The following is a 13,325-nucleotide window of genomic DNA, read 5'->3' on the forward strand; positions in this document are numbered from 1 at the left end:
TCGTGTAAGGCGCGAAAAACCAAACGAGCGTCACCCTCGGCCGTGGTAGAGGAAATAAAAAAAACAAAAACAAAGATTAAAAGCTTCGTGCATGCAATCGCGCTGCACCGCTCGTTGCACGAGAATCAAGAACGTGCGGAAACATAAAATAAAATAAAAAACAAATAATCTGATCGGGGCGAGCGACAGGTCGAAGACCCTGGAGGGCCCTGAGGCAGAAGAAGTGCGAAGTGGATTCAATTTGGACGGAGAACGGGCGCCTCGCGCTGACAGTTAACACACTTGCGTGACGCGTAATTTATTATCACCGTATATGTATGCAACCGGCTCGACACACACATACAGTTCTACTCCAGCGTCTCCCCGGCTCACGCACATTCTGCTCCGGCGCGATATTCATCTCGTGCTCGGCTGCCGTAGAAGGGGCGCTGCTTTTTCCACGCTAGTTTAGCAGGCGCAGGATTGCGCCGCCTTTTATAGGCCACCAGCTTTTTGTACATATTATGTAAGCCTTCTCCTTTTTAGACGAAGGCGCAGATTTGATGGCGCCGCACTACCACTTGTGTACACTCAAATCTTTAACCGATCTGTCTTTGAAGGCTGCTCTTGTTTCGGGCTTATTTCAACTTAACGGCTGGAAAACAACTTCTAAAAAGCACTCAATAGAATGAGGAAAGAAAATGTTTTCTTACATTCTTTAAAAAATGAGAAAAAAAGCGTCATCACCGCCAGTAGCAAAAATGATGCTAAAAGTAAACGTTTGAGATTTTTGTTTAAACAATTATGATTGTACTGATATTGAAAGAAGAACCGACACTTTGATTACAATGGCAATTTTTTACTACAAAAATAATCATCAGCTTCAAATTTCTATTGAAATTAGGATAAGTACTATTTTTACAAACCGTAACAATATAAAAAAATAGCTGCCAAAAAATTAAAGTAAGTCTCAAAGTGTTCCTTAAAAAAAACTTTTCTATTAACCGCGCTTTGCAACCCTAAAAAAGACGTGTGCAAATGTTTAAACCTGGACGTTTTTGAAACAATTATTATTATAAATAATGAAAGATGCTTACAATTTGATAGTAAAAATTTGAAAAACAGTTTCTCAAATAACTAATTACTTTGTTTCTCAAAGTGAGTGGTAGGGAAACCAAATTTCCACAAATACCATGGGAAACCTCAAAGTAAGATATAAAATACATAACATTTTCCTGTTCACCACACTTTCCATCTTTCCGCTAACTTGCTCTGCACTCTCTCTGGCTGAAACTCGAGTTTGCTTTGCAACTCGGCGCGAGACGCGTCTTAACTTCACGTATACTTTGCGCCTCGGAGAACGAATGGAGATCTTGTTAATTTCTGTCGGCATGGATGGGCTTGTATTTATCTTGGAGATTAGCTATCGCCCCCGGCAAGCGCAAAAACACTGGTGTGAGCTCTTAGAGGTACTTAACGCCTGCTCGACTTTTTGCTACAGAAGCAAGAGAGCGATTTGCTGCTGCTCTCAACAACTCGTCGCGTCTTCATTGATTTAGCCCTTGTTTAACAGCAGCCGAGTTGATTCTAAACAGAGAGAGGAAGAGAAATCTGATAAATAGGTTTTGTAGGATAAGCGACTATATTAATTGCATGCATTAGCTCACACATACAAGAAACATGCATCCAGCTTTAGATTGATTAATTTTTATTAATAATTATTTTAACCTTAAATTTTATTTATCATAGATAATACAAAAAGGAACTTTTTCACCTGCCATTTTCTCAAATTTAAAATTTCAAATTGAAGTTGATAATATTTATGATCTAAAATTTAGGATGATTTTTTTTTTTTTTATTTAAACAAGGCAAGGTACATTAATTCAAAATTTATAAAAAAAATCGTGTGCTCTAAGTTTCAAATGAAATTTTTGCTACATACTGTCGAAATGTGACTATAATAAAAAAAGAGATAACCAAGCCAAACTTGCTGGTAGTGCTCACATTCAAGTGGTCAGTCTGCAGCAAGCAATATGTAACGTTCTTTGGGGTAAACAAATTTTTTAATTGACTTTTGCTCGGAGAGATTAGCCACGATGCCAGTACGTTAATCGCTTTTCGCAGTGCGCGCGAGTCTCCACGTGTTTCAATAATGCATCAGATTGAGGCGAATTTAAAATATTCACGAGGGCAGTGCTGGCACTGATATAATAATACAACACAAACATACATAAAATGAAAATTTGCATTATTGAGGTCAGTTTGTGAGCAACAAAAGGTCGCCTGGGGAGCATAGCCGCGCCGTTGCTTTTAAAGATTTTGCTGGCATGCAGTCAACTATTACTGCTGCCGGCTGCCACACGTTCTCTCTCTCGTCGAGGGCTGCTTTCGCTCTGTATGGATGTACATATATGTATGCGGAAAAAAGCAAGAAACACAAGTGGCTCGATAAAGTTCGCACGGAATGATGGTTCAATTGAATATCTACCCTTAAAAAAAGAAGACGCCAACCAGCACCCAGCCCAAGTCGTGCGCAAAAAGTGCTGTTGCCAGCAAAAAGGTCGCGTTTGTTTTTAAGCACCGTCGCACATTGGACGCGTCGGAAATATACATGGATCGTACCAGACGCCACCAGTTTATTAAAATGCATCGGAAAAATTCAGATTCATAAGCCATAATAAAGTGCGCTTTTTATTGAAACTAAAAAAAAAACTATCAAATCCCTGAAAAAAAATTATTAGAATTGGATTCAACTAATACATTTTTTATTCAGATTCCACACAAATCGAGACAATACTTAAAAATATAAAATATAGAAATATTAATTCCAATTGAATAATCACCATACAGATATAGGATTTTTTTACAATGGAGCTCGCATATAACTTAAACATAGTATCTAGAAAATTTACATAATTTGATTATATTGAGAATAAATGATGCTATGCCAGTAGTTTACTCCAAAATTGAAGTTTGGCCAAGTAAATTTTGCAGTAGGAGCTAATATAAATTTCAATTTTCAGTATTAAATGTTATTTCTCTCATTTTATAGAGCTATGCAAATGCAATATTAAGTAAATATTTGAAATCAATTCAAAATTTTAATTGAAATATTTTACGGAGTGAAAAATCTGTAAATTTATCGCTTCAAGCATTTGTTTCATTTTAGCTGTTGTAAGTGGAAATAACTCGGGATTTGAAAGTCAAATAAAGCCTAATTTTACGTCACGCAGTTTGCGAACAGTGTCGTTATCATCAGGGAGGAAGAAAAGCAGGCTGCTTTAATCCGAGCAAAAACTCGCAGGAGGAGGGCCGACCCCTTGCTGCTGCCCGACACACTCTTTATTTCAAAAATTTATCGCGCTGGCCTAATTCCGCACCCCTTTTGTGAGGAATGAAAGCGAAAGAAAGAAAGAAAGCACTCGCGCTCCAATTAAGGGACGGCAACGCCGCTCGAAATTCCAAATTTGCACCAACGTCCGCAGTGAACTTGTACCACATGAGAGTACATGCATGTACATATGAAGCAGCTGCCCGAGCCAGAGCCACACGCAAGAAGAAGTTGTTACACGTTCAGTACACTTACTTACGTACTGACGTGAAATGGAGTAGCTCATTCCACATTCATGCGCTCGCGTGGAAAAATCACTTTTGAGCGGCTCGTCGCGACCGTGCAATCCACTTTAATGATGGAAACGCAATTACCTTGATTGTCCACCAACTCTATATCTCGGGGCCATTGCAGAGTCCGGAATGGGCCTTTCTTTTCTCTCTCCAGCGAGGAGCATTGTGAGATGCGCAGCCTTTATGGACAATAAATATCGCAGGCAACGAGAATAGGCGCCATTATCCTCGCCCTCCGCTCTAGTTTATTTTTCGAGAGATAATACATAAAAGTTGTAGAGCGAGCGGAAAAGTGACTTTGGAAGTGGGAGATGTTTGCATATAAATCCACCTTTTATTTACAGGGAATTTTCGCAGCTACTCTCTTGAGAGAGGCGCCGCCACCGTTTTCCCTTCCCTGCTCTTCCAGCCAAATTTAATGTGGATGAAAAGGGCTCTGGGACTTTGAGCGATAAATTTCGCCGACTTTTCGCAAAATTGGCAACTCCTTTTCAAAGCAGAACGCTTCCAGAACTTTTCGGGTTGAAATGCCGCTTTTGACGAGAGGCAAAAATCAAAGGCGGCTCTTTATACTCGGCTTAATTAAAATCAGTGAAATTCTTAAATTATGCGCTAGACAAGCAGAAAAATCAAGAATTTTTTTATGAATTTGGTAACCGGCTGAAGATTTACTGGCGTAATTTGAGCCCTCGCTGCCGGTAAAAAATTTGCGTGTGGAGCTTTTTAGGTTGCAGATTTTATGGCCGCACCCGATTTGGTATCGTAGGTGCGACGGAATTTAGTATCAAATGACGTCATTTGATCCCCCGACACACTACTGATGCAGCATCCAGGTTTAACAACATCCGCCGTGCGTCTGCCGCGATCTGATGGTTTGCTGACAGAACGAGGCTTGTCTGATTATTTATGATTTTAGATGATATTTTTCAAGCTAATATCAGCACACATTTCAAAGTAAAAAGTGCACGCCAAGTTTCAAATTTATTAAATAATAATAAAAAAAAATTAATTTATTTCAAGCAACAGCTTAGCCACATACATTACAAAAGTATTAAATTTATTGTACATTGATTTTTTTTTAATAATGTTATTTTTAATAAACCATCTCCGCTTCAAACAATAAATAAAAATTTAATTTCATGTGGAATAAAATATTTTAGCATTTGATAAATAAATCGGTTGCGCAGAACTAAGAATTACATAACAAGAAGACCTAAAAGACTAAAAGTTGATTCGTTCTATTCAGGTTGTGATGTTCATTTGACCGGTAAAATTAATTTTGAACAAAAATAAATTTTAACAATTTACTTGATTGCTTAAAAATTTAATAACTTCTAGTGAAATTGTCAAACAAGCATGTTAATAACTCAAATAACTAAAAGATGATAATTAAAGACAAATTAAAGTGAATAATTGATTCCTCCACAACCAAGCTAATCTTGTGGGTTTGTGAAATCCATTTTTAAGTTAAATGACCTGTCCGCTCGCTGCTCTTTTGTCGCGTCTGTGCATCAAGAGCACATCAGTGGCACCGCACAATCAAAGCGCCGAAATTTGGGTCAAGTCTCACAATTCGCAGCAGCGCTTTTTCAATGAACCCGGATTTTCATTGAAAGGCAGCTGTGGCGCCGCACACCTTGAATGCTCTCGGTGCACAGCGTGGCGCTCCAACCAAAAAAGTCCTTTGAAAAATATATCGCTTTTGTCAGTGCAGACCGTGTGGATTTCAATAAACTCGTCGTCCCTTTCAGGGCAAACGACGACGAGCTGCTGCTGCTCGAAAAAGAAATATTATTCGTCTCTCGTCCAAAAGAAGGATATATACGAGTAGTTCTCGATATAAAAATGCTAATTATGCAAGCGACACAGATTGCAAGACCGAAAGAAGTGTTCGTTTTACGACACATATAAAAGATGATTTTAATTCTGGCAGTTAGAGTGACTAATGGTCCTCGGCCAAAGGAAATTTATTCACAGAGCGCTGGTCTGCGGTAAATACGGGTGTATGTTATGTATCTTGGTAATGAAATGTAATTATTCAATTCAATATACCGCAGAGAGGGTGGGAATGGAAACGTGAGCGACCTAACAGAGCCAAGGAAGGCGCGAGATAGAGGAGGCAGCAGAACGAGCAACAGGAAGTTGAAAATGGAATAATGTGCTTTAATAGACCGTTCATACAAACCTCTTTCGCTGGTAGAGATTTTTAATCACAAATACGACTGTTTCTTTAGAAAAATCATTCTTATATTCCTTGCCGTTCTTTTTAAAATTAAAATTTGTGAAGGGGCCAGAAGAAAAAATTGATTTCATCTTTAGGTAAAAAGTGATCGAGGCATCACTAAATAAAAAAAATTGTGAAAAATATGATATGATTGATTCATTTTCTGATTATTCTAAACAAAGCTATTTTTTAGATGAAACTTTACGATCTTGAACTGCAAATTCTACTTTCATATTGCTGAGGGTTTTAATTTTTATTACGAAATTGAATTTGTTTTTCATTTGAGATGAGAAATAGTAGGAAAATAACACACTTTTTGCCTACTTTTTTTATTTTTAATCAGTGATAAGGTCCGAAGTTAAATTTGGCAACTATAAATAGCCATTCCACAATTCCCTATAGGGTAACTGATTAACTTGTTTAATACTAATCTGGGTGCCTCGTCTTAAAAACGAACATCCCTTTATTAATTTTTCAATTAGAAATTTCTTTAAAACTACTCTCATCCTGAACATTGTAACGTAATATTTCATTATTATTTGGTCATTTTTTCAGTAACATGAAACAAGAGCGCTTAAAATAAAATTAAAAAATTAATATACTTTTTATTATTTAAAAAAATTTTTAATGGTGTTCTCTTTTATTTTTACTATTTATGTTTATTATTTTTATTTTTTATAGATTTAATATTATAGTAAAGCAAAACATTACTATATCTGTCAATAATGCCTTTTTATAAAATATTTAGTACTTGAAAAAAAAAATATTTATTCAAGGTTGACAGAAGATATCACCATAATTAGATTTTCAAATCTTTAGATATATGGGTTGGCTGCTTGATCTTTTTATATATATATATATATAAAACTTTTACATTGAGTTCAAACTAATTTCTGCAAGGGCAATATTGCTCATTGATGGACAAAAAGCAACATCACAAAAAAGATTGTGCTAGAACATGCAAAATAATAAAATTGTTCCATATATGCTGCAGTGAGCCTCCAATTCGTTCATTAAAATAGTTTAAAAATATCAATTTCATTTTATTGACTACATGCTATAAAAATAATTTCGAATTGATTATTTTACTATTTACTAAAGATGCGGGGATTAATTTATTTCTGAAAGAGTTGCCCATCGACGTCAGGCGAGGCACAAAAGCGTGATCTCTCAGCAGCTGAATTAATTTAACGTTCATCCGCGTCTCGCCAAAAGAGAGACTTAACGAGCCGGAATCTAATTAAAAACTTTTGAGACTTCCCTTGTTTCGTCCTGCGTCCGGCTCAATTTTTTGCGCCGTCGGCCCTCCACTCGCAAAAAGAGAAAAACAAACGCAACGAGCCGCCGCCGCCGCGTGTGGCGTATATAAAATTGATTATTTTTCTTTTGCAACACGGTGGTGTGTCTGCACACGGCGGCCCACAAAGGGCGTGTGTGTTAACAAAGACATGCGGCAGAGTAGAAGTGACTGCGGCATAAAGCCGGGCTGAGTAGAGCAGGCAGCGGCGTGAGACTGCTTCAATGTTGCGTGGCTAACGGCCAAACTATGCCCTTAAATCAATAGGAACTCGGAGTTTGTATACGTGTGCAGTTCTCGTTCCATGCATGATTCCGGCGAGATTTCAAATTAAGGTCACCCGCCTTAACGAGACTTATGCCCCGCACACGCCAGCCCCTTTAAAGCTTTAAGATTCGTATAAATAAGGCGCGTGTGATATTTCGAGCTGTTGGTGAGCAAATTTCCCTCTCCCCCTTCTTTTGCCGAGAAAAATTTATATTTGTGAGTGATGTGGGCCCATTAAATGGGGCGCTTTCAAAACACCGATCGCTTCTTGCCTTTGATTAATGCCCCGACTGCATTCACCGCGCCGTTTTTTTTATCGCCCTCCAGCCTCTCCCGAAGCATAATTTGCTTTGAAAAGTAGTGCCATTAGCCTGGAAGGCTTTTTCCTTGCCAAAGGGTTTGCTGCTTGCCCTCTCTGCCGATCAGATTGAATGGGAAATTAGGAGGAAGCAGCGATTTGTAGGCCCCTGGTTAGCCTCACATTAAATAAGGTGCTTTGAAGATAAAAAACATTAAACACAAATATTTTATTTCTGGCTTCCGTTTTCTCTAAAAAGAATTAAATAAAATTTATTTGAACTTTCTCGAATAATATTTTTGTTTAATTTATTTGCTTGGTATTATGAGATTCTTAAAATTTTATTTTAAGGGCCACTTTTGATTGTTTCTCTTAAAAAATATCATGTAGATTATAAATAATATTTTACAAACGTCAAGACATACAGTGAAATTTTTTATAATTCTTAAGCGCTCTGCTTATTATATTTTTAAATTCAGTTGAAGCAGAAATTAATTGTGCCGTCTGCTCGATAACTGCCTAAGTTTTAGATAATGATTCCAAAATTGTCAAGAGAAAAATCAGACTTTCTCACTCACGAACTAAATAATATGCCTGGATATCTTTTTAAGTAAAAAATAAAAAATCATAAAATTATTGTTTTATTTAAAATTGGCATACTTCAGTCTTTTCCAGACACGAAAAAATGTCAGTTAAAGGTAACAAAATACCAACGTTACACAATTTGTTATTGATTACTTTAAATATTAAAAAAAAATTCATCTGAACAGAATATAGTCCCTATTAAATCAATAATCTTTTTCTTTTAAAATAAGCTAAATAATTTTTTTGTATTTATCAATTTGTATTCTTTTTTGTCCGCAGGTTTGAAGACTATCATTAACGCACTGCTGCATTCCTTCCGCCAACTAGCAGAGGTCATGACCCTGACCATTTTCTGTCTGATGGTGTTTGCGTTGTTTGCACTTCAAGTGTACATGGGAGAGTTGCGCAACAAATGTATCGAGACAATGCCCGACGGTTTGTCAAACAATTCAATGTAAGTACTTTTTTCCTCGAAAGCGTGCCTAATTTCCTGTTATTGCTAAAAAAAAAGAAATGAAAGACTATAAACAAAACTTTCCAATGAACATTCGCCAGCAAACAACGAATATTGTATTCTGGTGCTTATAAATCGATATATGAACTGTTATCCTTTGCATTGCAGTCTTGACTTCAGCAATTTCACAAGATCAGAGTGGATACAGTAAGTTCAATATGATCCATCTCATCTATCACAAATTTTTTCTTAGGATTATTAATTAATAATAATGAGTTATAATATTTTTTTCCATAATTTTATTCAATTAAATATTATGATTAATTTAATTGAATTGAATTTTGTTTTCATTATTTTAAAACTCCTACAATTGCACTTTTCTCAAGCTATTTTTTCTTTTTCTAACGCATGGTTAGTTACATTTTTTTCGCGAAACTCATTGTAAGAAACAAACATTGATAAAGTTGATGAAGAAAGAATAACATTGCGGTTGTTGGTTCGTGCGTGCGTGCAAAAATTCTCCACGTGCAAAAAGCCGGATCGATGTGGAATAAGTTGTAAATTGGGCGCGTGCTAAAATTTTGGGTGGATTTAAAGACCGACCGCCGTCACCGGCACGGCTGAAATGAATGAAAGGAAAAGCCACAAAAAGCCGCATGAACACGATTCTTTCAGGATGGGAGCGGCAGAAGAAGAAGAATGGCGCTTTTGCGCCCTCACGTAATGCCTTTTATTTCTCATCTCTCTTTTATGGCTGTCGACCTCTGACACCAGGCATAGTCTGACCTCTCGGGGGTCACTCTGCTGGCGAATAACAGGTCGGCCTTAGAAAATTGCACTCGCACACACTCTCACGTGAATCATCTGGGGCACAATGCCTTTGTTGCTTGTCGTGTTGGCCCGCTCGTCGGTTCAGACAAATGACGTGGAGAATTTTCGTTCGTAACGTTATAGCGAGATACATCAACACAAAACAAATAAAATACACGGACCGCAAAATAAACGGCACGCTAAGTTGATTCTGTATTTAAAGCGTGGAATGCAATTTTATTAAATGAGAAAATGCAAAAAGTTTTAATTCAATTCATATGATTTATGATTATTATTATTTAAAGAATAAAGAGATTCCTTCAGTAACTCGACTGACGTATTGTTTGTCCCTTTACTAAATTTTTGCACAATTACTTGGAATTAATATTCTTTTCAAAATATTTCAATTTTTTAAAGAAGTCAAGCTAATCGTCTCTCGAATTTGCAGGTGGAGAGACCAGGAGTGGTTCAACTGGCACAACAACAGTGAGAACTGGTATTTGGACGAGGACAGGAAGCCAGTGTTGTGCGGAAACGTAACAGGGGCAAGGTGTGTTTTCCGCATAAAACTTTTCTTCCTTCTTTTTTCTTTTTTTGTACGTGAGCTTTTGTTATACTGCGTGTGTTTGTGTGTCACACAACAAAAACTACAAAAAAAGCTGCATGCATAAAAAAGGAGGCTTGCCGATTGATTCGGCGTGGGAGAATTTATTCATACGCCGCTGGTGCCGCGCGTTGTTCAATGCAGAGAGAGTAAAAAGCGGAAAGGTCTCGCCCGCCGGTGTATAAAATTCGTTCATCTGTGTGATGCGCTAATAATACATAATTTATCCCCGCCGGTGTTAAAATACGAGGAGGCGGGGAAAAAAACAGCTTTTCCTGCGGACAGACATGATAATTTTTTTTCAAATCGATAAAATTGTCTGGCCGATAAATAATAATATTCGACGTGAATTGGCCCGAGTAAGTAATTTGGATTACACGTGTCCTTATTTAAATGCAAATCCCCCGGTCGTTCATAGGTTATCCATCACCCGGCACGTTCGCCCCATCACAATTTTCTATCTTTGCCGGGCTGTGCAGAGCCGGCCTATTTATTCTCTGCATACAAGTACGTAGTACTCGCGCACACACACTGCTCTCTGTCGCGTGGGGATTTAAATTTTTGATAGCGCCGTCAAAAATGCGTCAGCCCGTTGGAAAAAAAGCGTTTTGCGCAGACATTTTTTTCACTCGGGCAGGATGAATATGTAAATATAATAATTCACAGCCTGCGAATTACATATCCTGACTATTCAATTTATAATTTTATCATGCCGACATAATATTATACAATGCTCCAAAATGCATTTTGCGATATGTACAAAAAAATGTTCATGTTAAAATTTAGATTGTGTTTATTTTTCTACATAAAACAAAACAAAAATGGTTAATAACATTGAGTGTTTGGAAGTATTTCCTTTTTTAAATTTAATGTTAAATATTTATTACACTAGATTTTTTTTTCAAATTATTTTCTTACAAAATTTTTGAACAATGAAACGTTTAACTTGTTTTATGAAATTCATAGTATAAAATTACTAAAAAACATATTTCTATAATTATTTTGAAATGTATCTCATTATCTACAAGCGCCTGTAGAAATTGCAAAAATGTTTGCGTTTGCGTTCATTCCATGCCCAAGAGAAAAACAACAGACAAGCGCACGCCGCGCATTTTTCAAAGGTTTCATAGAGTGGCTACCGCTCTGGAGACAGAATTTTCCCGAACAAGTGAGTCCCGCGCGTTCAATTAAATCAAGAGCGTGATTTTACCCTACCTCGGCGGCACGGCGAGAGTCTTAGGTCCATTTTGCGTCAGTTCGGCGAAATCCTTCTTCGCCGCAACACAATCCGCGAGATACTGGCCGCCCAGGCATTGAGAGGTGACTTTGTAATCTTTGCACAAACTCTCTCTCCTGACGGTGGTGGCTGCTGCTGTTCGGCGCTTGGACGAGAATGAACAGGTCAGCATGGGGATGAGAGTTGAGAGAGACGATATAATTATGATTCATGAGAGAAAGAAAAACTGAAAATGACACTCCTTTATAAGTCTGCTCTGGATTTAAAAATTAAATCTATATCACATTAAAAAAAAAACTTCATTTTTTTCTGTTCAACATTATTGATAGATGATGAGCTGAAATTGATGAATAAATCTTCATCTTTGAAAAATCTTCGTAATCCTTAAAAAAATTCCTTGTGAGAAAATGATACTTTTACTTCCGCAGTTAAATAAAAAAAAACTCTTACGCCAGTGAACATTGAGTCCAAATAGAGAAAAGAAATAAAGTTAATTGGCTACATTTTTTTACGAAAGTTTATTTTTTATAAAAGAAGACCAATATCCGGGAAGATTTTTTCTAATATCAAATTTATTCGCATCAATTTAAGTTCATCATCTATCAACGTTGAACTGGAAAATATTAAATTTTTTTAATTTCATGCGATGCACATGCGATGATTTAATTTTCAAATCCAGCGCAGACATGATAAGCAGATCAGCGTCTTTTTAATTTCTCTCCTGGATCGCCTCCCATCGTCATGCTGACCTGTTCACTCTTGTCGAAGTGCAACCACCAGCCAGCGGGAGGAATGTTGGTCGTGAGCTGGCCATTCTCGGCAACATGAGTTGATGAGAGCACAAAAATGGCGAGGGCGATCTTGTATTATTTCTATTTGGTGTTCTGTCTCGCCGAAATGAGTCGATGGAGGACTTTCGCTTTTTGATAACAAATCAAATTGTACTAAACGCCCAGGTAAGGTAAGCTTAAAGTCCCATTTTTCGTTCAGATATTGCCGCATTTCCACTCGATTTTCATGTTACTTTATTATTGTTCCCGTCTGCCATATTGTTTTTTTGCCCCGTGAGGAAAAAAACAGAACATAGCCATTTTTTTCTTAGGCCAATATTTGCGTATTATTTCTTATGGTGGCCCACGGTGGCCTCTATTTACATTGATCTATGTACAGAGAACAGAAATTTTATGTGGGGGTGTTTAATTGCATCTGAAAATTAAATACGAAATTTTAATATTTTTTTAATTATGTAATTTAAAAAATTATCAAAACTTTAAATGATGTTAGAAATATATTTGAGCATAATTTTCTGATATTTTCTCGAGGAACAAAAAAAACTTATTTTAAATATCGACAAGTCCCTGCTGCACCTTGGGACTTTGAAGTGCAATATACGTTAATAGTGTCCCGTAGATTTAATTTTAAATACTTTAATAAAGATAAATATATTAATGGTTAATTTACAATTATCAGTTTAAAAATAATACAATTTAAATTCAAAACAATACAAAAATAGAATGTTTTTTTTTATAAGATAAACAATTTTATTACAGATCAATTTAAACCAGAAGTATTTTTTATGCAATTATAATGTTTCCGGCGCACGAGATGCGGAAGGCTTCGCACTACCCCTGTTCATTAATATTTTATTCACTTTACAAACAAAAATTTTGACGGTTTTCATCACAAGTTATATTATAGTAAAACCCCAAAACCATGGAAATTAAGCCAGATTTTATTCTTAAAATCATCACACACTATAACAATTAATGTTTATTGTTCGCTCCGTTCTCTAATTGTCTGCAAACGATTACATCCGTGGCACGATGCCCTGCATGGCTTTCTACTCTGGCCGTAATGTAATTAAAGTACTGCAGACAATTTTCAAGTTACTTCTTTTGTCGGAATTATTTCTGACTCGCCGTGGCCACTGGCTGGCTGCTCAATTT

General features: G+C 36.7%; 1 protein-coding gene across 14 annotated transcripts in view; it reads left to right on the plus strand.

The window, feature by feature from the left end:
- Positions 1–13,325, plus strand: part of LOC132204283 (sodium channel protein 60E-like) — an 80,294-nt gene that overhangs the window by 26,071 nt on the left and 40,898 nt on the right. For all 14 annotated transcript variants that reach the window (XM_059632691.1, XM_059632730.1, XM_059632700.1 and 11 more), the window contains 3 exons: positions 8,554–8,728; positions 8,897–8,935; positions 9,987–10,088. In XM_059632691.1, the coding sequence (XP_059488674.1) occupies positions 8,554–8,728; positions 8,897–8,935; positions 9,987–10,088 (316 nt within the window). The remainder of the gene's footprint in view (positions 1–8,553; positions 8,729–8,896; positions 8,936–9,986; positions 10,089–13,325) is intronic.

The sequence above is a fragment of the Neocloeon triangulifer genome, unplaced genomic scaffold, assembly GCF_031216515.1.
Source record: "Neocloeon triangulifer isolate White Clay Creek 2 clone unplaced genomic scaffold, ASM3121651v1 ptg000002l, whole genome shotgun sequence".
Taxonomy (NCBI): domain Eukaryota; kingdom Metazoa; phylum Arthropoda; class Insecta; order Ephemeroptera; family Baetidae; genus Neocloeon; species Neocloeon triangulifer.